Here is a 20979-nt window from a genome sequence, read left to right on the forward strand (position 1 = left end):
AGCCGTATGCATCCGCACACACCATTATTTTTACCCTATGGCTCCCGGCCAAACGGGCTTTAGCCTTTGGCAATGTACGGCAGCGTCGAGTAATTTCGGCAGAGAGCGACGTGTAACTTAAGCCGCTTTCGACCGCAACGAGGCGAACATCTGAGCACAATTTTGCAATAATATTTGCTAATGCGCCACGTTTAGAGCGGTTGCACAGTTGAATATACAAATTCACTGGTGTCTTTCGTGGAAGGTCGGCCGTGTGCGGTGTACACCGGCACAGGGCGAGGTAAAAGCCCAGGAGCGCGGCGGCCGTGCAATGTTACCCGCGATAACTGTCCGTGTGACGGCACGGGTAATTATGAGCCTGAACTCGTCAGCGCTGTGATATGAAGCATGGCAGCGAGTCGAAGATAGGGGAGGAGCTCGACCGGTTCCTCTTGCCTACCGGGCCGTCCGCGCAGGTCACAGAGGCCATCCAGTCCTTCCACGATGGCAGAAGCTCGTGGAAGGAGTGCTGCGATCAGCTGCGCACGGTGGAACGTTACGGTGTGCATGGAGTTGACGGCGGTAGGCGTATGTTCTGCGCGGTGACGTTGAAACATCACGCCTACCATGGTCTGCGCCGTCTGTGCCCGGCGGACAAATCGCCGACCCGCGATATGCGCGACAGTGCTCTGGATGACCTCGTTAAGCTGTGCTGGATCTACGAGCGCCACGACAAGCTGATTCTGCGGCAGCTGTTGTACGCCGTGTCTGGGCTGGTGATAACGTTTTTCGACATCGGTGCGAACGAGCGCGACTTCCTGTTGAACACGGCGTTGCTGAGGTTTGATTCGAGGCCTCTGATCCAGTTCGAGCTGTTGTCGGCGTTTGCAGAGGAGCTCTTCAACGAGAACATCGGCGTGTCTTCGTTCACGCGTGCCGATGTGGTGCGCAGCAGCGTGATGATCGCGCCCCGTATATTCGGGCGCCTGTTCGCCTTCATGGGGGATAAGGCCAACATCGAGCATGTGCCATCTTTGCGCGCCCTGGCGCATTGGATGGGGCTACACGTCCGCTTGGTGCGGACGTTCGGAGGGACCCACGAGTACGTGCCAAATGAGGCACACGGTGGGATACACACGTTCGACATGGACGCCATGGGTGCTAAAATACCACGAGACGATGCGGTTTTGATCCGCAACGGCCTGAACGCCTTCGGTGCTATGGGTGGCGTTTTCTCGCTATTCGAGAGGTTGCGTCACTCCATCTTGGTGAAGCACGTGGAGATGTCTTCGCTGGTCTGCGAGGCGCTGATTCACTTCTACTCGTTGACGCAGTTCGACTTCATGAACATTTTGACCGCCACCAGTCAGAGGTACAACGACGTGTCCTCCCACACGAGCCGGAGCTGGACGACAAGTTCTAAACCGTACATCGCCCAGCTTCCGTGCATTGTGACCGACAGTTGCAACTGGGCAATGGACTTCGTTTCGCAGCTGCAGGAGATCCTGTGCCCGCTGATGTCGCAATGCCGCGACAACCCCGCCGACCCGCGTTTCCCCGTTGTGACGCAGATACTGCGTAACGTCATGGAGTTCCTGGTGGTGATCGCCGCTGAGCACATACCGTTCATTTTGATGTTCTCGGAGGGCGAGATGCACAAGGCCTGCGCCGTGTGCTTCTTCGTGAATGAGGCGGTGCGCTACCCCGACATGCACTGCCGCGAGCTGTGCCTCGACTTTTACGTCAGCATGATAAGCATCCTGTTTGCGACCAAGGACGCGATGGCGGAGCCGCACCTGTCGACGTGCGTGCTGCGCATCGTGCAGGCGATGCGCCACAACTACACCGACTTCGTGCGGCAGCTGCTCAAGAGCGCCACCCTGGACTTCGATAACCACGAGGAAGAGGCGTTCGACAACTACCGCCGCCTGATCGCGGCGTTCATCGACGAAGCCATACACATCATCGGCGTGAACGTGCTGGTCATGGTCATCCAATGCAAGGTGAAAGCGCTTGAGGAGGGCTTCGATTGGGTCGAGGCTGAGATGTGCTCCTTCCTGATTCGCGCAGTGGCACACCGTCTGACTCCGGGCCTGGCCGAGGCCATCATCCTGAAGTACCTGTCTATCGTGTGCGACGAGAAGCGGTTTAGAGAGCTGTATGCGGAGAAGGGTGATGATATCGCCTCGTACGTTCACCGCAGCATCGCCTTATGCATCGTGCTGACCTCCGGTCTGATCGTGCAGGACGCGGAGGTGCTGAAGGCGGCGCAGCAGCTGTGTATGAATAATTTCGGCAGCGGCAATGGCGTTTACCCTAGCTTCAGCGCCCGTGCCATGCATGCGCTCGCGTTGAGTGCCGACTACTCCACGTGCGACGTTTTTGATCTGATGCGCAACATATCGCAAAAAATCGCGCAGGCAGACTCTCCCCTCCCATCTCGCCTGGAGCTGTTGGGAGGCATCGCCAACCTGTTGTCGACGTTCAACGACAGTGCGAAGGTGCGGCTTCGTCGTGACTTCGTCGCAGCCATGTCGATGCGGCTCAACGGGCTGATCGACGCGGGTCAAACTGAAAACATGGCGGACGAGATTGCCCTTTACGTTTCCACTCTGTTCCTGGTGGACTTCAAGCCGTGGTTCACTACCGACGTGGGCGGCAACTTGTCCAAGGAGTGCATGGACCTGATGCGTCGCAACCACGAGTCCACAACCCTGCGCCGCATCAAGCGCATTAACGCCTTTTGGCCGCAGGTGGACCTGTGCCTGGAGTCGCTGCGTGTGGACCAGCGCTACCCCACGGACGACGTCGAGAACGTTACGCGCCTGTTGATCTGGATTCTGAAGGAGGCCCATTTTGGCAGCCACAGCCACATACTGGCGCTTTACGCGGCGTTGCACTCCACGCGCCTGTGCAAGCAGGAAAAGCTGTTGAACAAGTGCATGGACGTGGCCGACCAGTACGTGTCACGGATTTTGAATGTGATGATCGACTGCGATGACTTCGCCGACAGCAGTGCTCCCGCCGTGTCAGGTGTGGTGACTTCGGACAATGAGGTGATAAAGGCGGAGTACAGTGCTTCCAGCGAATCGGTTGTTAAGCTGTTCCACCCCAACTCCGTGGAGGTCAACGGCGTCCACAGCCACGCTACATCAACCGATGGCACCCCATCGCAATCCTTACGCATCGACGAGTTCACACGCAACGCATACGGCCACGGTTCGTACACTGACGGGTTCCGCAGTGTCGGTCACAGAGCTGAGGACCGCGACGTTAGGAACGGATTTAACGGGCCATACACAGAAGGTTCCCGTGCCACTGGTAACCACACAAGTGGTAGCAGGCACGTCGACCTCCCAACTGGCGCCGCATCGGACGGCAGTGCGGCGTCTCATTTCCGCCAGTCTGCAACCGAGATCCTGCGTATCCTCAACACTGAACGGTTTCGCGCTGAGGGGGATCTCAACAGCCTGGATCTGTTCACGAACGCAATTAGGTCAGGCGTGAGTAACCACGTGTCTGCTCTAAGGCTGCTAACGTGGCCTAAGTTTGGGCGGTACGTGGCGGTGGTGGCGCTGCTACTGCCGACGGAGAACCCTGCGCTCAACAGGTCGATCGTGGAGCTGTTCGTGGCGCTGGTGCACTGGATTCGTCGCACCAGGACGGAGCTGCCTGATAAGGAGCGTCAGAAGCGTCGACTCATTCGCAACGCTGCAAGGGCGATACTGCTGGGCAAGCATTTCGCGCAGAGCAACATGACGATGGCCGACGTGGTCGCATCGTCGATTTTCCAGTCGATGATGTCGCGGCCTTGCCAGGTGGAAGGCTGCATTCCGCCGGCAACCCGCGTGATTCACACCCTCATCGGCTCCAAGTCGTTCTACCCTATGGTAGCCGCTTCCGTCAAGAGTTGCATGAAGGTTGGTTTTGCTACGGTTTAAACGATACCACTGTGTCCAGGCATCGCCCAGCACCCGGCGTAGGCTGGGCAGCTGCCACCTCACCATGTGGAGCACCGCGCGCGAGGTGCGTCACCTGCTGTGGATGATGTGTACCAACTGTCCCGGTGAATCGGTTGGGGCAGGGACCAAGCCACAGTAGATAAAATGCCGCGGATTCGGACGCTAAACTCGCGCCCGCCGCCGGAGGGCTGGGATATGATCTCCGACACGCTGGAATCCCTGGAGGAGCGTATGAAAGCCGCCGAGCGCGAAAGCGGCGAGGGAAAGCGGCGTAGCGAGGTGCAATGGCCCATCTTCCGCATTCACCACGAGCGGTCGCGTTATATTTACGAGCTGTTTTACAAGCAGAAGGCCATCTCAAGTAAGTGGCCGCGGATGCACACGACCGGTGCAGCCAACCTTCGTATTTTCTCTGGGTGCCATCGTGTCTAGTTGTTTCAGTGTTGCTATTTCGTATTGACGCCTGTGTTGATGCGTGTCCATGCTGTCTTTGCGGTCCGCGTGTCGCCGCGTCGTTGGCGGTGTAACGACGTTGCTAACCTTTCGCAGGGGAACTGTACGACTACTGTGTCCGTGAAGGCTACGCGGACGCGCACCTCATTGCCAAGTGGCGCAAACCCGGCTACGAATGGCTGTGCTGCCTGCGCTGCATCCAGACGGCGAATCAGAACTTCGGCACCAGCTGCATCTGCCGCGTTCCCAGCCGCGACCTGGAGCCAGGGAAGATCATCGAGTGCATCCCTTGCGGGTGCCGCGGCTGCGCCTCGTGCGACGTCAAAAACGAGTGAGCCTAGCCAGCGGCGCAGCCTACCGATCGCAGCGCCCGACCCTGTGGCTTCGCGCTGAAGGACTGGGGTATTAATGCAAGTAAAAATCCTTTGTTTCGCTACACGTTGTTGTCACCGAGATTAGTGCCGATATTGTTGCACGTGATGTTGACTTATGCGGAATATACTGTTGTCTTTATTGGCCGCCGCTAGAAGGAGCGGTGAATGTTCACGAGGTACCGCCGCTGTGACGCTCTGTATAGTTCCTGCATGGGCCCCTGGAACTCCGTGTGTTGCATTGACATCGTGGCCTCGCCGTACTGCGTGCCTCCTAACGGCGGAAGCTGGAGCACGTTGGGGTCTATGGTCCCGATTTCCCTGCCCGGGGGCACAAGCTTGTGCACCTCCGCCATGTACGCGGGCTCGTCCTGTATTGTTGTGCATCCGCCGCGATCAACGGTGTCGTAGTTGCGGCACACCGACGCCGCCTTGAAACGCGATTTGGCGCCCCCTCCCTGTGTCCGCCCGGTGCAGGTGTGGTACCAGACACGCTCGGGTGCGGTGCTTGCGATAACGATTGCCAGCCCCCTGGCTTGCGAGCGGCCGACCCTGCCGACGCGGTGCAGGAACTGGAATTTACACTCCGATACGTTCAGCATCGCGCAGAACGGCATGCCGGCGATGTCGACGCCCCGGGCGGCAACGTCCGTGCAAACCAGGAACCTGTATAGGCCGTTTTTGAAATCCTCCAAGTTACGCTTGCGCCGGTGCTGGTCCAGCTTCCCACCCAGCTGCGTCGCCGAGTAGCGGTTGATCAGCGTGTTGCTGCGCGTGCTGTTGAGGTGCGCCAGGTACGTGCAGAGGTTCTCGCAGTCGAGGTTGGTGCGGCAGAAAATGAGCCCGCTGGAGACGTTGAGCTTGTCGAGCAGCGCAACAAGGCACTTTGGCTTCAGCGTCTTTATACGGCGCGACGCCCGGTCGAGGTGCTCGAGTCCGTCCAGAGGCGGCTCAGGGTACTGGCGCTCGAAGTCGTACGTGCACTCCGGGTTCAGCTGCACCGCGCAAACATCCACAGTGTCGGCTATTTGCGGGTGCCCCTTGAGGTCGATCCACTGGGCCTCGCGCGTAAGCTGCTCCACGTTCTCTGCGACAACGGGGCTGTGCAACGTCGCGGAGAACAGGAGCACCTGCAGGCGGCCTTTATCTGGCCCCGGTCCTCTGCTGCGCATACTGCGAACTATCTGCGACGTCGCTTTCGCGTCCTGCTTGATGAGTTCGTCGGCTTCGTCCAGGACGAGGAACTGCACGGTGCCAGTCGGCACCTTGCTGGCGCTCCGCAAGGTGGTGACCACGATATGCGCCCCTGCGTTGTCAGAGACGGTGATAGCGGGCGCAGTGAGATACTTTGCGTACAGCTTGAAATTCTCCAAAGTTTGCCTCGCCAGCTCTATCGTCGGTTCCACGACAAGGCAGAGGGCACGTTGGGCCCTGCGACCTTCTGAATCATTGGAGCTGCCGGAGCCACCTGAGCTCTCTGCCAACCCAACTGGCGTGTATCCTTCCTCGGGAAACGTCATTTTGTGCACATTTACAGTAAATTTGGCCTTTTTAGCGCACACTGAGGGGAAGAACGGCTCACCCGGGCTTCGTATTTTGTATGCGACACCCAGGTGACGCTGGTTGAGCTTGAAAGCAACCTCGCCCGACTTCATATCCAACAGGCACTGCAATACGTCACCGCGCCCGTACGGCGCTCCATAGTCCAGAAACTTTCCGCTGTTGCTCTTCTTCCCAGTTGACCCGAAGCCATACGAGTTTTTGTCGAGCCCAATTGCGTACTGGCAGTTTGCCGTGGCCCACCCGAACCTGCAAAGTCCGTCCGACTCCACCCGGCACTCGAAACAGTACCGACCAGTGCCGCCTACGGGTTTGCATAAACGGGCGCCGAACCATTTGTCGGCATTAGTTAAAAATGTGTTGGTCGTTGCATCAAACTGCATTTCGGAATCGCCATCTACAGTTAGCAAGTTATCGTCTGCAGTAGCTGATTCAGATTCGACGGCTGCCGTCGATGCCTGCTCATCGTTGGCATCATCAACAACCGCTTGCGGTCGGCGTTTTCCCGAAGCGCGCTCCCTCAGCGTCTCGTGGACAAGCTGCAGGCACGGCAACGCGAACGCTGCGGTCTTGCCGCTTCCGGTTTCCGCCGCCGCGCAAACATCGCGTCCGCCTAGAATCGCGGGGATCGCCTCTGCCTGTATTGGCGTCGGCAGCACCCAGCCTAGGTCAAGACATGCTCGATTCAGGTCAGGATCGACTCCGAATTCGCTGAACGGCATCCTGTTCCGTTTACGAGCCAGGAGTGGCCCGGACTGCTCAGGCCGCGTCTATGTTTACACACCTGACGCCGCCCGCTAGGGCTAACGACAGCGTGGTGAGAAACGGCAGCGCCACGAGCCGTTTAGGCTCGTCCAGGGCCTCCTGACTAGCGAAGCCACATTTCATAATTATTGAGTAGCGAAATGTGCGACCTTCGTCACTGCTGCGTGTCGGCTGCAGATGTTCGCGCCCCGCAAGGTGCGGTGATGCCGGCCTCAGCCGGCCGTCCGTGGCCAGAATCACGACCAACTACGCAGGCATAGTACCCTTGAACTTGGAATCCGGGGATTACTGCGTGATCAGGGCTTCTAATCGCCGGTTGTGGCGTCTACGTTTGCGACATCGTTTTCCTTGCCCCTACAGCAGGATCTATACGGCTGCTGTTATTCCTCCCTATGGGCCGCCCTGACAGCGTTTTGGGTTCCTCGTAGCAGCGCCAATTCCGGCTGGCGGGTCAGCAGTGGAAGACACATCTTTAATGTCCCGAGCGTCTCGCCCTCAAAACTCGCACGGCTTACAACGTCGGAAGAGTGTGTGAAGTGAAACCGTCGTCTCTCAAGCATCTCGATTTGACACGGAAGCTTCTGGAAGATTGCGTGTTATCTTCGTTTACAATAATATCGCTACCCGCGGGAGGCGCTGTGCAAAGCAAAATAAACGGCCCGTTTATCGACGTTCTCGAGGATGTCTATGTCGGAGCACTCTGAGCCGACTCGCGATGTGCGCGTGATTTCGGTGGAGCAGTTTCACAAAACGAAGCTGTGCCCGCACATGAACAAGCCGGAAGGCTGCCTGAGAAGCATGCGCTCTCATTGCCCGTACGCTCACAGCGCGGATGAGCTGAAGGAGCCTCCGAACTTGATCAAGACTGCAATGTGCAAGCTCCACCTCAAGGGGAACTGTGATAAGACGAGCGAGGAGTGCCCCTATGCACATTCCTTCGACGAGCTGCGGCACACCGACGGCTTCTACAAGACGTTCATCTGCAAGTTCTGGGAGAAGGGCTACTGCAAGGCGGGGTCGATGTGCCGCTATGCGCACGGCACTCAGGAGCTTCGGCGCGTGTCTTCGGACGTCGGCCACCTGCGGTCCCGGGACATCGATGCCATGGACCGCATGACATCCCGCGTCACCTCGTTGGGTGAGCACGCTGTCGCGCATATGGACACCACCGAGCGTAATTGCACTGCGCCCACCAGCACGTCGGCGTACAGTTTCAACCGCACCCTGCCGTCACCGCTGTTTGTATACCCGGTGTACGGGGACGTGACCGCCTACTCCACGACCCCGACCGCCAGCGGGATTCAGCAGTGGGTGCCCAGCACGGAGTCGTCCATCGCCAAGGAACAAGACGAGGCTTTCTACCTCATGCACTACTACCTGCAGAAGTACATTGAATGCAGCTCGAAGCAGCAGTCGTACCTGCAGCAGCAGCGCTATCAACAGCAGGGCTACATGGCAGAGAGCTTTCACAAAAGTTAAAATATATAACTGTGACATTCATTCATCGGTGGTTTGGCTGTGCCACTACGGTCCTACTTGTTGAGGATGACTACGACTGCCACGTGCAGCAGAAGGATGTACATACCAACCAACAGGCGCATGAACCAGTGCCCCAACGCCAGGCGCAAAGCATCCATGAATCCGGGCAGACCCCTGCGCTTTCGCGACGCCACATTTGATGAGAAGCCCATGCGACGGTTGCTCATGTAGTCTTCCAGGTCCAGTTCGCCCTTGTGCTTTGCCTCCTCCGGGTGCCGCAGGGCCAACAGTTCGCAGTTGAGGTTGTCGATGCGGGAGGTCTTCTCCGCTAACATCGCCTTTAGTGACGCCACCTCGCTCACGAGGCCGGCGTTGCTCATCTTCATCATGCGAAACTCCTCGCTCATGCGCCGCACGTCGGCATCAGATGCCGCTGCGCTCTCGTTCTCCTGGGCCTGGGCAGCAGCTTCGCGCCGCTCACGTTTCAGCGCCGCCAGTTCTTGCTCCAGTTTCTGTATTGCGGCCTGTTTTGAGTTCAGGAGCGCCTCCTGCTCCTTGCAACGCTGTGTGGCCCGCTCGAGTTCGCCGGTGAGCTCTTTATAATTCGCTGCGGCGGTGTCGACAGACACGCTTGCCGTTGCGCTGATGCTTCGCTGTTTAAGCTGCTCCACCATGCTGACGTTCTCCTTCTGCAGCTGCTGGTACATCGCGTAGATTTCAGAGGATTTCAGCTTGTGGGCCTGGCACTCGCTCTCAATAGACTGCAGCTGCCCCTTGAGGCTGGTGTTGTCGCCTTCCAACGCCTTCACGCGCTCCTCCAGCGCAGTGGCAGACTGCAATGACAGGGCGGCCTCCCTTTCTTTTGCCTCCATATCGCGTGTCAACGTGGCCGTCATCTCGCTGAGGTTGCGCTTCTCGGTTTCCAACAGCTCCAGACGTTCGCAATCCGCCTTCATTTTATCCACCTCGCTTCCGAGCCTATCATTTTCGGCCTTAAGCGCCTCCACCTCTGAGCCGTACTTGCGCAGGCGCTCTCCGTTTTCCTCCAGCTGGTAGTAGCAGGTTTCCACCTGCTGGTTTGCCTGAATCAGCTGCTGCTCGAGCATGACGCAATGCTGCTCCTTTTCAGCCAGCTTCTGCTCAATCTCACGTAAAGTAGCCTCTGATGCGTCATTTCCACCAGGTTGATCATCGACCCTCATCTCCTCCATGTGTGATGTTTCTGGCACCTCTTCAGCAGCACCCTGGTCGTGGGAGTCTCCTGCCTCCACGCCCTCTATAATATCAGAAGAGTCTTCCATAATATCGGTGGGCGTATGGCGGACCGTTTCGAGTTGCGTCTCATCCACCTCTCCCGAGGAGGATGCCAGGACCACCGTCGGTGCATGGTGGGCTGCGCCAAATTGCATCTCGTCTACAGTCTCCGACAAATCGTCTACAAACACAGTGGGGGCGTGTTGTGCAGACGTAAATTGCATCTGGTCTACAACTTCCGAAGGGTGTTCCATATCGACCGACTGTTGGCCAAGCGGCTCTTCCACCTCCACCTCTTGAACATGTGATGCTTGCTCTGATCCATCCACAACACCCACCTCTTGAACATGTGATGCTTGCTCTGATCCATCCACAACACCCACCTCTTGTACATGTGATGGTTGCTCTGATCCATCCACACCCTCAATCTCATCTGCGTCAACCTCAGGCGCATTGTCTGCTGATGGCTCCGCCTCTACTGCGGACTCCTGGTGACCCACTTCAGAGATGACCTCATGGATGCTTTCGGATGAAGGCTCTGCTTCGTCCATGACCTCTTGAGCGTACGACTCGATCGCCACACCATCGTTGCGTTCTGGCGATTGAGGTTCATCAGTCACTGCGTCCTGGTCACCCGCATTTTCGAGTTCACCAGACGGTTGGGTGCCCTCATCCACGCCATCAAATTCGGTAACATGTGACGATTCCACCGCTTCATCCATGGCAGCTCGGTCGCTCAATTCCTCAACTGCAGTAATATGTGATGGTTGTGGCTCATCGTTCACGAGCTCCTGCTCGTATGTCTCTTCATCCTCAGCAGCACGTGTAGATTGAGGTTCGTCAACAAAATCTGCGTTGTCTAAAGCTTCCTCTTCAGTCACGTGCGATGATTGAGGCTCGTCAACATCTTGATCGTACGACTCCTCAACTTCGGCACTACTTGATGATTGCACTTCGTCAACAACTACCTCCGGCTCAAGTGTCGCTTCAATTTCAGCAACACTGGAGGACTGCTCAGCTTCACCTCCGACATCTTGCGCTTCCTGCTGTTCAACCTCAACCTCACTTGCGCTCTCAGATGAGGGTTCCTCATCCTCAACGCGTTGGTTGTCGAACTCAGCCTCATCGACAACTTCGGTTGAGGGTTCCACCTCCGCGGCCTCTTGATCATGTGATTCTTCAACCTCTTCCTCCGCGTCTTGTACAGGTTCCGACGCCTCCATAGCAGACTCAACCGGCGAATCCTCCTTTTCAGACTCTTCTGGTGATGACGCATCGGCAGAGTCAGCTGGCTGGGCCTGCTCGTCATCAGCCTCTGGTGCCTCCGCTGAGGTGCCCGGTACAGCCGGCAGCTGCTCGTCTGAGGGCTCTACAGCGCCCTCCTGCGAAGGTTCGGGCAGCATTTCTGAGGTGGATGCGGGTTGATGCTCAGGCTCCGTTGGATGTGTAACGGCCTCTGGCACATCCAGGGTGCCGACGTCAGCCGCAGCCTCCTCTTCAACATGTGCTACTGGAGCCGCCACGTCGTCCACTTTGTCTGCGACATCGGCGTTGCGTTCGAACTCCTCCACCATTTTCGAACTAGATTGGGACTACCGAACCTCCTTGGTAGCGGAGGGGTCTGCAATTGGCATCAACGTCGGATAAAACTGTTTCCAGAGGGCAATGTGGCCTATATTTTATAAGCCAAACAAACAACTTGCAGCCTCGATGAAATGTGTAAACGAATGCACTCTCGATCGGCCCGGGGCAGGCCGGCTACACTGCTACGCAGCCCAGGGTGTGCAGGAAAAAAGCCATATAGACTCGACTCCAGGCACCACCGGGTACAGTCCCGACGAGCGACAATACATAGAACCGTTTACAAAAATGGTCGCAGACTATTAGAGTACGGCGAAGTTATCGAGCCCAGTGTGTACACGTTGACCAGGCTCCGATCCATATGGGCGGCCTAAAACTGGAAGTACTTGAGCATCTCTTCTGGGTGCGGCATATAGGTCAGGTTTCCCATGGCAACGGCCGACGGCTTGCCGGATTTCAGCATGCGGTCTACGCAGCTCTTGATGTCGCCGGCAGTCACGCTGTCGATGGCGCGCTCCAGCTCGTTCACGGTCAGCACGCGGTCGCACAGCAGCAGCTGCCTGGCAATGTCCTCCATCTGCACGGCCTTGTGCTCGAGTGACATGTGCAGGTACGACTTCAGGGTGTTCTTGGCGCGTTCCAACTCCTTGGGCGTCACCGTGGCCATCGCCCTGAACTCGTTCGCCATCACCTCCAAGGCATTGCGTGATGCGTGAGGTGCGGCAACCATGTACAACCCGCAGATACCAGCGTCGCTGTAGACGGTCGAGAAGGCCATGCACGTTTCCACGAACTCGTTCTTGTTAAGCACGTTCAGGAACAGGCGGCTGTGCATGCCCTTGCCGGGCCCGCCGGTGGAGAACGCTCCACCGCCTCCGAGCAGCGCCTGCAGCACCGTGAAAACCACCAGCTCCGGCTTGTTCCAGCCACCGGGGATTTCGAATCCCACCGCCAGGTGCAGCAGCGGCGTGTTGTCCTCGTGGTAGCGCACGCCGCCGGTGTACACGGGCCTTTCCACCTCGCGCTTTACGGGCTCGATCGCGTTGTACTCGTTGTAGGCGCGCATCACCCACTTCGAGAGCTCGGCCATGTCGGTGTTGATGCCCACCACGACACAGTTGTCGGGCGAGAAGTGGCGCAACATGAAATTCCTCAATACCTCGGGCTTGTAGTTCGCCATGCTAGCCTCCGGGCAGAAGTTCGGCAGGCCGAGCGTGTTGTTGTGCCAGGCGACGGAGTGCAAGAGCTCCGTGACGATCATGTCCGGGGTCTCGTGGATCTGCTTGCGCCGGTCGTCCAACCGCGACTTGTTGGCCTTCATCTCCCAGTGCAGGAAACGCGGGAACAGGACGTTTCCGATCAACAGGTTCACCATGATCGGCACGTCCTTGCGCATGCATTCCCCGTGGTAAGCGATGTGCTCGCGGAACGCGTTGCAGCTCGCATTGCCGCCTAGGGTCTCCACGGTCTTGATGGTGCGCAGGTGCGACAGGTGCGCTGTCGAGTGGAAGGCCATGTTCTCGATCATAGACGACACACCAATCTCCTCGGGGCGCTCGTACCGCGCGCCCGCGCCGACGTAAAGTCCCACCAAAGAATCCATTCCACCCCTATCGACGGACGCAATTCTGAGGCCGTTGGGGAGCTTCGCCAGCTTCACGGAGTCGTCGACGGGCTCGAAGCGCCCCTCGGATCCCTCGATGTAGATGCGGTCGGTCAACGGCACCTTGCGGTACGGGTTGTCACCACCGTCGGAGCGACCGACGTAGTAGAACTTGAAGTCGGGCACCTCCTCCATGATCTGCTCAACATCCTCCTCGACAAAGGGCACGTTGACGTATGCTGCCGGCGCCTTCGTGAGGATGCGGCTGATCTCAGCGGCTCCGCTGGCGGCAGTGGTCTGCAGGAAAATGAGGTCACGCGTCAAAATCATGTACACCCCAATGAACGGTTAAACCTGTACACGCCACAAGAAGCATTAATCACGGCACCAAGTACGTAAATGTTATGTATGATGGCCACTAACATAAGAAAGTCCACATCGTAATTTCACCGATGGCACAGGACGACTACGCATATGCACCTAGGCACAACAGCCGTCGGAAAATGGATCACATAAAACATCACGTGGCCACATACACAGTTGCAGTATCACAAAACGGCCAAAGGCGCTATAACTTGGCAAACATCCATACCGCAGGTCACGGAGAGGCAACGGCACTAAGATACGTATGCAGCACATATCCAGACTCCACAGCGCCGTATAAACCGCAGCACCAGCCACAAATGCCGCATTAGTTACACAAATACCAGGCTACACGCAACCGTATTGGCAAGCTGTCGATTTGCCGACGGGCAAGGCGGCGCCGCCAGAATCAGCACCCAAATCGCATATGTACCCGGGAAGACAGATTAATAATAACCGATATTTGCAACAAGGTCAGGCACGGGCATGTAACGCCTGCTTCAGGCGAAAAGCGGCCGTCAAGGACGGCCGCAACGACGTGAGCGGCGGAACCTACCATTACCCTGAGGCCAAGCGGACGGCTTACGCGCTGCAGCCGCAGCGAAGCTATGCGTGATAGCAACATGGTGTGTCCCTGCGAATGGAAGTGACCCTGCGGCGGCGAGGCGGCGGAAGGCGCAACACCACATGGGCAGCACACCGGCAGTCACAGAAACCGACACATCACAAACATGGACTGATATGCATCAGCTACTTGCGGCGCTTCGCGCCGCTAAGCCCGCACATCTGCCGCGGCTCGGCCTGCGGCTGGTCAACGCTCTCGCCGGGCCGCGCCCCCCTGCGCCGTTCTGGTAAGGCCGACGTCCGTCGATATACACGAGCGCAGGCTCGAGTACGTGCGCAGGGCAATGGAGCCACCCGTTTTCGGCGCGATGAGCCCCCACTCCAAGTGCCTTCTCACCTGCGTCGCCTGCAGACTGGGCCGCGATGCCGCGAGAGCTGCGCAAGCAGACAAGCTGGTCGAGCGGGTCTTCAGGGACGTGACCAGCACCAAGGCGCTCCAGCTGCTGAATCTGGAGCTCATAAACATGTTGTTGGTAGCCAGTTACACGCTCGGACTGCCGTTGTCGCAGCCACAAATGCAGCGCGTACTCGACCAGACATGCCAGCTGGTTGAACGGGACGCCAATTTCAACGTCGAGTTGACGGTCAGCATACTACACTCGCTGGGCGCAATAGCTCGGGTATACCCGCGTCAACGTGAGCAACTGGCGACCTCGGCAGTGGTTCAAAGTGTCCTTTCTGGGTTTCGCGATTTTGAGCCGAGGCTCAACATGCGTGAACTGTCGCTGGTGCTGTACGCCTTCGACAAACTGCATGTCGTCGACCATGCTATGGCAGAAGTGTTGGTAGAGCGAGTGGAGAAGGAACGCTCCACATTGAACGGGCAGACGCAGGCCACCATCCTTTTCGCGTGCGCTGCGCACCCCCCCTTGCACCGGGTGCTCGGAATACTGCGTGAAAATGTGGTTGACGGGGCGCCACGCTTCACGGGTAGAGAGGCGTGCAACGTGTATTGCGCTTACCTGAAGGCCGGCCTCTGGGATGAGCAGTTGTCAGCACTGCTTGAACACGCCCTGCCCAAGATGAACGCCCAGGAGCTTTGCAACGTCGTAAACCTGATGATACAGAAGGAAGCACCCGTTGACAAATCCTTCACTGTGGCGTATCCGCGTCACTTAAACACCGCGTTGATGACGATGCGACTCTCGCTACTTGACGCGTTGACCCTGACGCAGTCCGTTGCGCACTGGGGTCTCGCCAGCCGCATGCGATTGAGCGCGCTCGATAATGCAATCTCCAAAGCGCTGGCAGCAGATAGGTCGGCCTACTCCGCTAAGCACGTCTATCTGTTGCACTACTTGGTGACGCTGGGTTGCCGCGGTGCGGCGCAGAGGGCGGTGAACTGCGCCGCACAGCGCTTCGACCCGAGAGCGCTCAGCAATAAGGAGATCGTCGTGCTCTACAATGCGCTGTGGCACTTCGGATCGGGCGCTGCCTGCGTGAGCGTCGTCGAGCGCGAACTGAAGCGGCGCCTCGATCAACACCAGGCATTCAGCGCGGTCGACTTGCAAACCTTGGCGCACTGGGGAGACTCCGAAACGTGTGGCCTTATTGCGGACAAGTATCTAGACGGCAGTGGATGCGCGAATGAAAGCCATATCAAACTGCTGAACACCCTCCTGAGGAAGACGGGTAGCGACGCGGCGAGGGCCTTGGCGCGGCGGGCGGTTGAGGTGGTGCTAAAGCCTGGACGTGACAACAGCACTAAAATGGCGGTCAATAACGATTCCAATGCACATGAAGATGCTGGATCAGGGTGCAACGTGATGAGTAGCGTCTCCTCTAAACATGGATCTAACGTGGAGGTGCCATCCACCGTGAGGCACCAGGCTGCGGCATGTGAGCTGTTGCCTTACCTACAGGGAGAGCTGGATGTAGTTCCCATTTTGTCCAACCTAGTGGAGAGTTGGCTTCATACGTTGTGCGGCGACACTAAAATAGAAACGCGGTGTTTGATCGCATGCCTGTCAGTGGCCCGGAAGCTCAACGTGAGATCGACGTCGGTAGCGTCGGTCGCGAGTGCCATCGTCGAACAACTTGATGGTGGGATAGGCCCCCAGGATTTCTTGGATTACATCAATGCAGTGTACCACCTGGAAATAGCAGTGAACGACCCGGGGGCGCTGATGGACACCGCCGTTAAGGTCCTGGAGGAGGCGCATGACGAAGCTGTCAAGGAGTCCATATTGTTCACTCTCAGTGCAATGCAATTTTCGGGCCATCTGATCACTAATGGAGTCGGAGAACATGTTGTGTCGAGGTGTTTGGCTTTGAGAAAGCCTCCACGGATGTGCCTGAAGGCGCTCTACATGTGCCTGGTTCATGAAGGCTACCTTACGCCTGGTGGAATCACCACATCCCCTGCCTTCATCCGCAGATTGCAATATCGCGCTGCAGAAGTGGGCACTGGCGGCAAAACACGCACTGAGTCGCATATCGGAGCTACATCGCACCACCGCCGCTCCAGGCCCACCACACATGAGGACAACCAAAATGAGGTGCACTGCAGCGTCTACTCAACGCTGCAAAAAATACACGCTGGCAATCCGTGTTCATCCATACGAGCGGAGGCGCCTGTGGCATTCGACTATGTGTCGGACATTCTTTTGACCACATCGCCACCGAGGTTGAAAGGCGTGCCATAGGCCCAACTACACCCAGCCGACGCTGGCATCGCATTCCTTTTTAAACAGCAGCAACAAACTCACGATTTCAATTACAATCGCTATCTATTCCACAAACGTTTATTGTGGAACCCATTAACCCTGGGTGAAACAACACCGACTGGGCACCTCAAACGCACCACTCCACTACCCACTCATGCCAACCGGTAACACGTCGAGTATTTGCCACTGAAGTCGTTTGTAGTCTTAGCAGCGCACAGGGGCGTGCAATACATAAACATGAACCACCGAAAGTAGACCCGCCAACATGCAACACGAGCATAAGTACCCGGCGGGCTTAAACGCCACCCAACGCTAACATCGTCAGAAAATACGTTTTTAATAGCGATATCGTTACATGTTTTCGTAGGCGTCGTCGTACGCCTCGTCCCACGTCCACTTCAGCAGCGGCTGCTCGATGAACACGTGGTTGGGGCAGGGACGGTCGACCACCTGGTGCAGGCTGAGCGCCATGTAAGGCACGCACGTGCCATCCCTAAGGCGCGTGTGCATCTTGCTGAGCTGGCTGTCCATAATCTGCAGGGTGCGGCGAGCCAGGTCGTCGGTGTCTTTAAAGCGGAGTTCCTGCACAGTGTTAACGCGCCATTTATAAGGGCATAAGTGTTGCTAATGCCACCAGCAAGTTCACATATGTACTCATCTACGCAACATAACCCACGACACTAACAAACACGGAACCTCAAGGGTAGGCCAGGCGGCCTGAACACAGCTCCGCTGCGACACAACACAATGGCGGCGGCATACCGGCATCGAAAACACGCCACAGCAACCGCTTCATTGAACAAGCACGCGGCTCATAGGTGCGATACGAAGCCTCTCGGCAACATAGCAGCACCGCCAAAACGCCGTGAGCGGCGGCAGAATCTAGTTGCGACCCATACAGACAAAAAGACGGACACCCATCCGTCAATATCGTATACCACTTACACTAATCTTGCCGAGACAGAAGTTGGTCTCCTCAATGGCCCAGTTCGGGTCCTTCTTCTCCAGCTGGTCCGAGGTGACGTAGCGGCCGGCGTAAACCGCCCCGAAGCGCCGCGCCTGAAGCGCGAAACGCTGTGGCGCCCGGGTGAGATAGGGCGTCAACATTTTATCACCATTACGTGTGACGGAAATGTGCTAGCACTGCGAGCCGGAACGCGTCGTGGGGAAACACATCACCCAGGCAGTTCGAGATTCTAGAGTGCTGCACAGTTGCGGTGCCGTAGACAAATGTTTTGCCGTATTATGCGTGGTTAGTCCGCGTCGTCTCATGTGTAGCAGTGGCCATCGCTAACGTACATAACACGGCGGAGGCGCAAAGCCGATAGACTCAGACCGCCCGTTTTTTGCGCCACCAGCGATTCGGTGTAGAGATGGAAATGTGCTGAACCGTGTACCGACTCTGGCTTGACCAGTTTTTGGTCCGAAGCGGTTGATCTGGAATATACGTCTCTACGTCGAATTGCGCTGAGCTGCTCGTGCTGAAACACGTGCCGCAAGTGGTTCAAAGCGATATCATGCGTTAGGCGTGATTTGTGTGGAGAGAATCTCGCCCGGGAGCTTTACTGCAGAACATCTCCTTGCGCGCGGCACCTAAACGTATTAGCCGGATCGCGCGGCACTTTGCCGTCGAAGGACGCGCGACAAGTGCATTATAAACCTTATCAGTGCTGTCGTATCGTACACATTTCGGTATCGGCCGACATGTGTTAAATGAGCCGCCGCCGGGAGTGCAGTGTGGCATGAATGCCACCACACTGTGGCTATCCTTCGACACATATAATGCATAAACGTCGTTAACAATTACATCCCTTGAGTTGCGACTCGAAGTGACCGCGAAAGTGGCCGTATTGCGTATACCGTGGCGGCGCCGCTATCCGCAGCCCATGCCGCCAAAAACCGCGGCGCTCGGGATCCATGCGATTTCACCCCCTGATGTCGGCGTGACCAGCGTTCAGGTTGCAACAGAGGTGTATAGGAGTTTTTTGTAAAAATAAAGTTAAACCCGGCGTTGCGAGATGGATCGCGACACATTTGGCGACGCCAAGCCGCGTGCTTCCACCGATTTTGCGCACCCGCTGATTGATCTCGGCTTCGATTCGCCAAGGTTCGAGCCCCTGCCCGTTCAATCAGAATCCCAGGTCGCGCGGCCGAAGGCAGTAACGCGGAGCAGGTTTGCGCCCGCAGGAGACGCTGGCGACGTTGCTGCATTTTCCAACCACGGCAGGCATTATGAGTACGCGGACCGCGAGGCTTCCATGCGAGGCACCACCCAGACGAGGCCGGCCATGCGAGGCCCGGATATCTATGAATGCCACTCGGATTCCGACGGGAGCGTCGAGGAGCGAGTGATGAGGGATTTGACATGCATCATGGGGAACAGCTACTACTCGTCAGTACCATTTTCGGCATCGGGCGCGAAGCCATCCGACCCTTTCGCGACCAACTACGCGACGGTAAAAGCGCCTAGTGAGGCCCCCGCGGGTCCCTTCCAAGCGGCCGCAATGAGTGAGGGGGCACCCGTGTTCTTCTCGGATGGGGAGCCGTGCGGCGCGACCATGCAAGAGGCGATTTTCCACCTCGAGAAGGCTGAGGGCAACCACAACATCCGAGATACCGCCAAGCGCACGGAGGACCGAGGCCAGCAGCTGCGCGCGCCCCTCATCATGAACACGCGCCGCCCCGAAGACAACACCATCAGCAAAGATCCCATCATTTCCGGGCTGTTTTCACTGCGCAAACCGCGCGACGCCGGTGCGGGCATCGTTTCCGGGCTGAAGAGCGTCACCAAGGGTGTCGCGCTCGGGGCCGCCAGCCTGGTGGTATGCCCGGTGGTCGGCGGCCACTCGAGCGGCTTCGGCGGCTTCGTGAAGGGCATCGGCGCCGGCATGCTGGGCGCAGTGGCGCTGCCGGTGACTGGCGTCGGCATCGCCGGCTACCAGATCGGCAGGGGGATCTACAACACGCCCAACGCCATCTGCCAGCGCGTCAACGGCAAGAAGTGGAACAAGCAGCACTGCGAGTGGCGGGACAACTGGTACTCCCTCGAGGAGGAGGTGAAGGAGGTGATGAACGCCATCGAGCGGCAGCGCGAGGCGGTGCAGCAGCAGCAGGCGGACGTGGACGTGTCGCAGCGCTACAACAAGCGCAACGTCGCCGTGGCCGAGACCGACTTCTACGACGTCCTCGGCGTTCCGCCCACCGCCACGCAGGCCGAGATCAAGCGGCAGTACTACAAGCTGGCCAAGCAGATGCACCCCGACAAGACGCGGGACGCGGAGTCCACCGAGCAGTTCAAGAAGCTGGGCGAGGCGTACCAGGTGCTCGGCGACGAGCAGCGCCGGGCGCTGTACGACCAGCACGGGAAGCTGGCGTGCCACGACATGCCCATCCTCGACAGCGCGCTATTCTTCATGATGCTGTTCGGCTCGGAGAGCTTCGAGCCGTACGTCGGCAAGATGCGCATGGCCCTTTTCATGGAGCTCGAGCTGGGCAACCGCGGCTGCACGCCCACCGCCAACGACTTCGAGGTGGCCCAGTGGGACCGCGAGGTCAGGCTGGCGCTGAACCTGCGCGACAACGTGCGCTCGTACGTGTGCGGCAACCTGGAGACGTGGTACGGCGAGGTCCTCGAGAAGGCGAGGAGCCTCTGCACCAACTCCTTCTCCGTGGAGCTCGTGCACACCATCGGCTGGACCTACAACAACGTCGCGAAGCGCTACATCGGCAAGTGGGACACCTTCATGGGCATCGGCGGCAAGGTGGCGAAGGTGCAGGAGCAGTCGAAGGCGCTCGGCAAGACCATCAAGGCGCTCACCTCCATGGTCAAGACCGCCGTCGCGGAGCGCAGCGTGAGCCGCAGTGCGCGCAACGGGGAGGACGAGAACCTGCTCAACGAGGACTACATGAAGGAGGTCTTCGAGAACGCCTTGCCCAACATCCTGGACACCATGCTCAACATCTGCCTGATGGACGTGCAGTCCACCGTGAAGAAGGCGTGCAAGCGCATACTGAGGGACATGGTGGTCGACAAGCAGTGGCGCCGCAAGCGCGCCGAGGGGCTGGGTCTCATGGGCCGCGCGTTCATGCTCGCAGCCCAGGACGCCCGCCAGCGCCTCGCCGCCGAGAGGAAGCCGCTCAGCATGTACGAAATGTTCGCCCAGGCAGCGGCGAAAATGCAGCAGAACAGGGAAAAGAGCCCGAATTCGGCCATGTACCGCACCGACGACGGTTTTTTTTAAGATTCGTCGGCAACATTTGTCAGCAGCGTACGCTAGCTGAGTCAGTACATTTATCAGCATTTAAACGTTACCAAACTA

General features: G+C 58.0%; 9 protein-coding genes across 9 annotated transcripts; 5 read left to right on the top strand and 4 right to left on the bottom strand.

Annotated features, from left to right (window-relative positions):
* Positions 1 to 380: 380 nt before the first annotated feature.
* Positions 381 to 3920, top strand: BBBOND_0311240 (hypothetical protein, conserved; the record flags this gene model as incomplete). The annotated part of the gene is made up of 1 exon (XM_012913953.1): positions 381 to 3920. One exon carries the CDS (start codon positions 381 to 383, stop codon positions 3918 to 3920), a length of 3540 nt encoding a protein of 1179 aa, XP_012769407.1.
* Positions 3921 to 4085: 165 nt separating this feature from the next.
* Positions 4086 to 4729, top strand: BBBOND_0311250 (G10 protein family protein, putative; the record flags this gene model as incomplete). Its single annotated transcript, XM_012913954.1, has 2 exons — positions 4086 to 4302; positions 4491 to 4729. The coding sequence occupies 2 exons, from the start codon at positions 4086 to 4088 to the stop codon at positions 4727 to 4729; spliced, it is 456 nt and encodes a 151-aa protein (XP_012769408.1).
* A 188-nt stretch (positions 4730 to 4917) lies between these two features.
* BBBOND_0311260 (DEAD/DEAH box helicase domain containing protein, putative) lies at positions 4918 to 7047 on the bottom strand (the record flags this gene model as incomplete). Its single annotated transcript, XM_012913955.1, has 1 exon — positions 4918 to 7047. One exon carries the CDS (start codon positions 7045 to 7047, stop codon positions 4918 to 4920), a length of 2130 nt encoding a protein of 709 aa, XP_012769409.1.
* A 724-nt stretch (positions 7048 to 7771) lies between these two features.
* BBBOND_0311270 (Zinc finger C-x8-C-x5-C-x3-H type domain containing protein, putative) lies at positions 7772 to 8569 on the top strand (the record flags this gene model as incomplete). Its single annotated transcript, XM_012913956.1, has 1 exon — positions 7772 to 8569. The coding sequence occupies one exon, from the start codon at positions 7772 to 7774 to the stop codon at positions 8567 to 8569; it is 798 nt and encodes a 265-aa protein (XP_012769410.1).
* A 53-nt stretch (positions 8570 to 8622) lies between these two features.
* BBBOND_0311280 (hypothetical protein, conserved) lies at positions 8623 to 10374 on the bottom strand (the record flags this gene model as incomplete). The annotated part of the gene is made up of 1 exon (XM_012913957.1): positions 8623 to 10374. One exon carries the CDS (start codon positions 10372 to 10374, stop codon positions 8623 to 8625), a length of 1752 nt encoding a protein of 583 aa, XP_012769411.1.
* Positions 10375 to 11774: 1400 nt separating this feature from the next.
* On the bottom strand, positions 11775 to 13337 carry BBBOND_0311290 (mitochondrial processing peptidase alpha subunit, putative; the record flags this gene model as incomplete). Its single annotated transcript, XM_012913958.1, has 1 exon — positions 11775 to 13337. One exon carries the CDS (start codon positions 13335 to 13337, stop codon positions 11775 to 11777), a length of 1563 nt encoding a protein of 520 aa, XP_012769412.1.
* Positions 13338 to 14278: 941 nt separating this feature from the next.
* Positions 14279 to 16639, top strand: BBBOND_0311300 (hypothetical protein, conserved; the record flags this gene model as incomplete). The annotated part of the gene is made up of 1 exon (XM_012913959.1): positions 14279 to 16639. One exon carries the CDS (start codon positions 14279 to 14281, stop codon positions 16637 to 16639), a length of 2361 nt encoding a protein of 786 aa, XP_012769413.1.
* Positions 16640 to 17011: 372 nt separating this feature from the next.
* Positions 17012 to 17767, bottom strand: BBBOND_0311310 (hypothetical protein, conserved; the record flags this gene model as incomplete). The annotated part of the gene is made up of 2 exons (XM_012913960.1): positions 17012 to 17242; positions 17606 to 17767. 2 exons carry the CDS (start codon positions 17765 to 17767, stop codon positions 17012 to 17014), a joined length of 393 nt encoding a protein of 130 aa, XP_012769414.1.
* A 911-nt stretch (positions 17768 to 18678) lies between these two features.
* On the top strand, positions 18679 to 20901 carry BBBOND_0311320 (dnaJ domain containing protein, putative; the record flags this gene model as incomplete). Its single annotated transcript, XM_012913961.1, has 1 exon — positions 18679 to 20901. The coding sequence occupies one exon, from the start codon at positions 18679 to 18681 to the stop codon at positions 20899 to 20901; it is 2223 nt and encodes a 740-aa protein (XP_012769415.1).
* Positions 20902 to 20979: the final 78 nt, after the last annotated feature.

Source organism: Babesia bigemina, assembly GCF_000981445.1.
Source record: "Babesia bigemina genome assembly Bbig001, chromosome : III".
Lineage (NCBI taxonomy): Eukaryota > Apicomplexa > Aconoidasida > Piroplasmida > Babesiidae > Babesia > Babesia bigemina.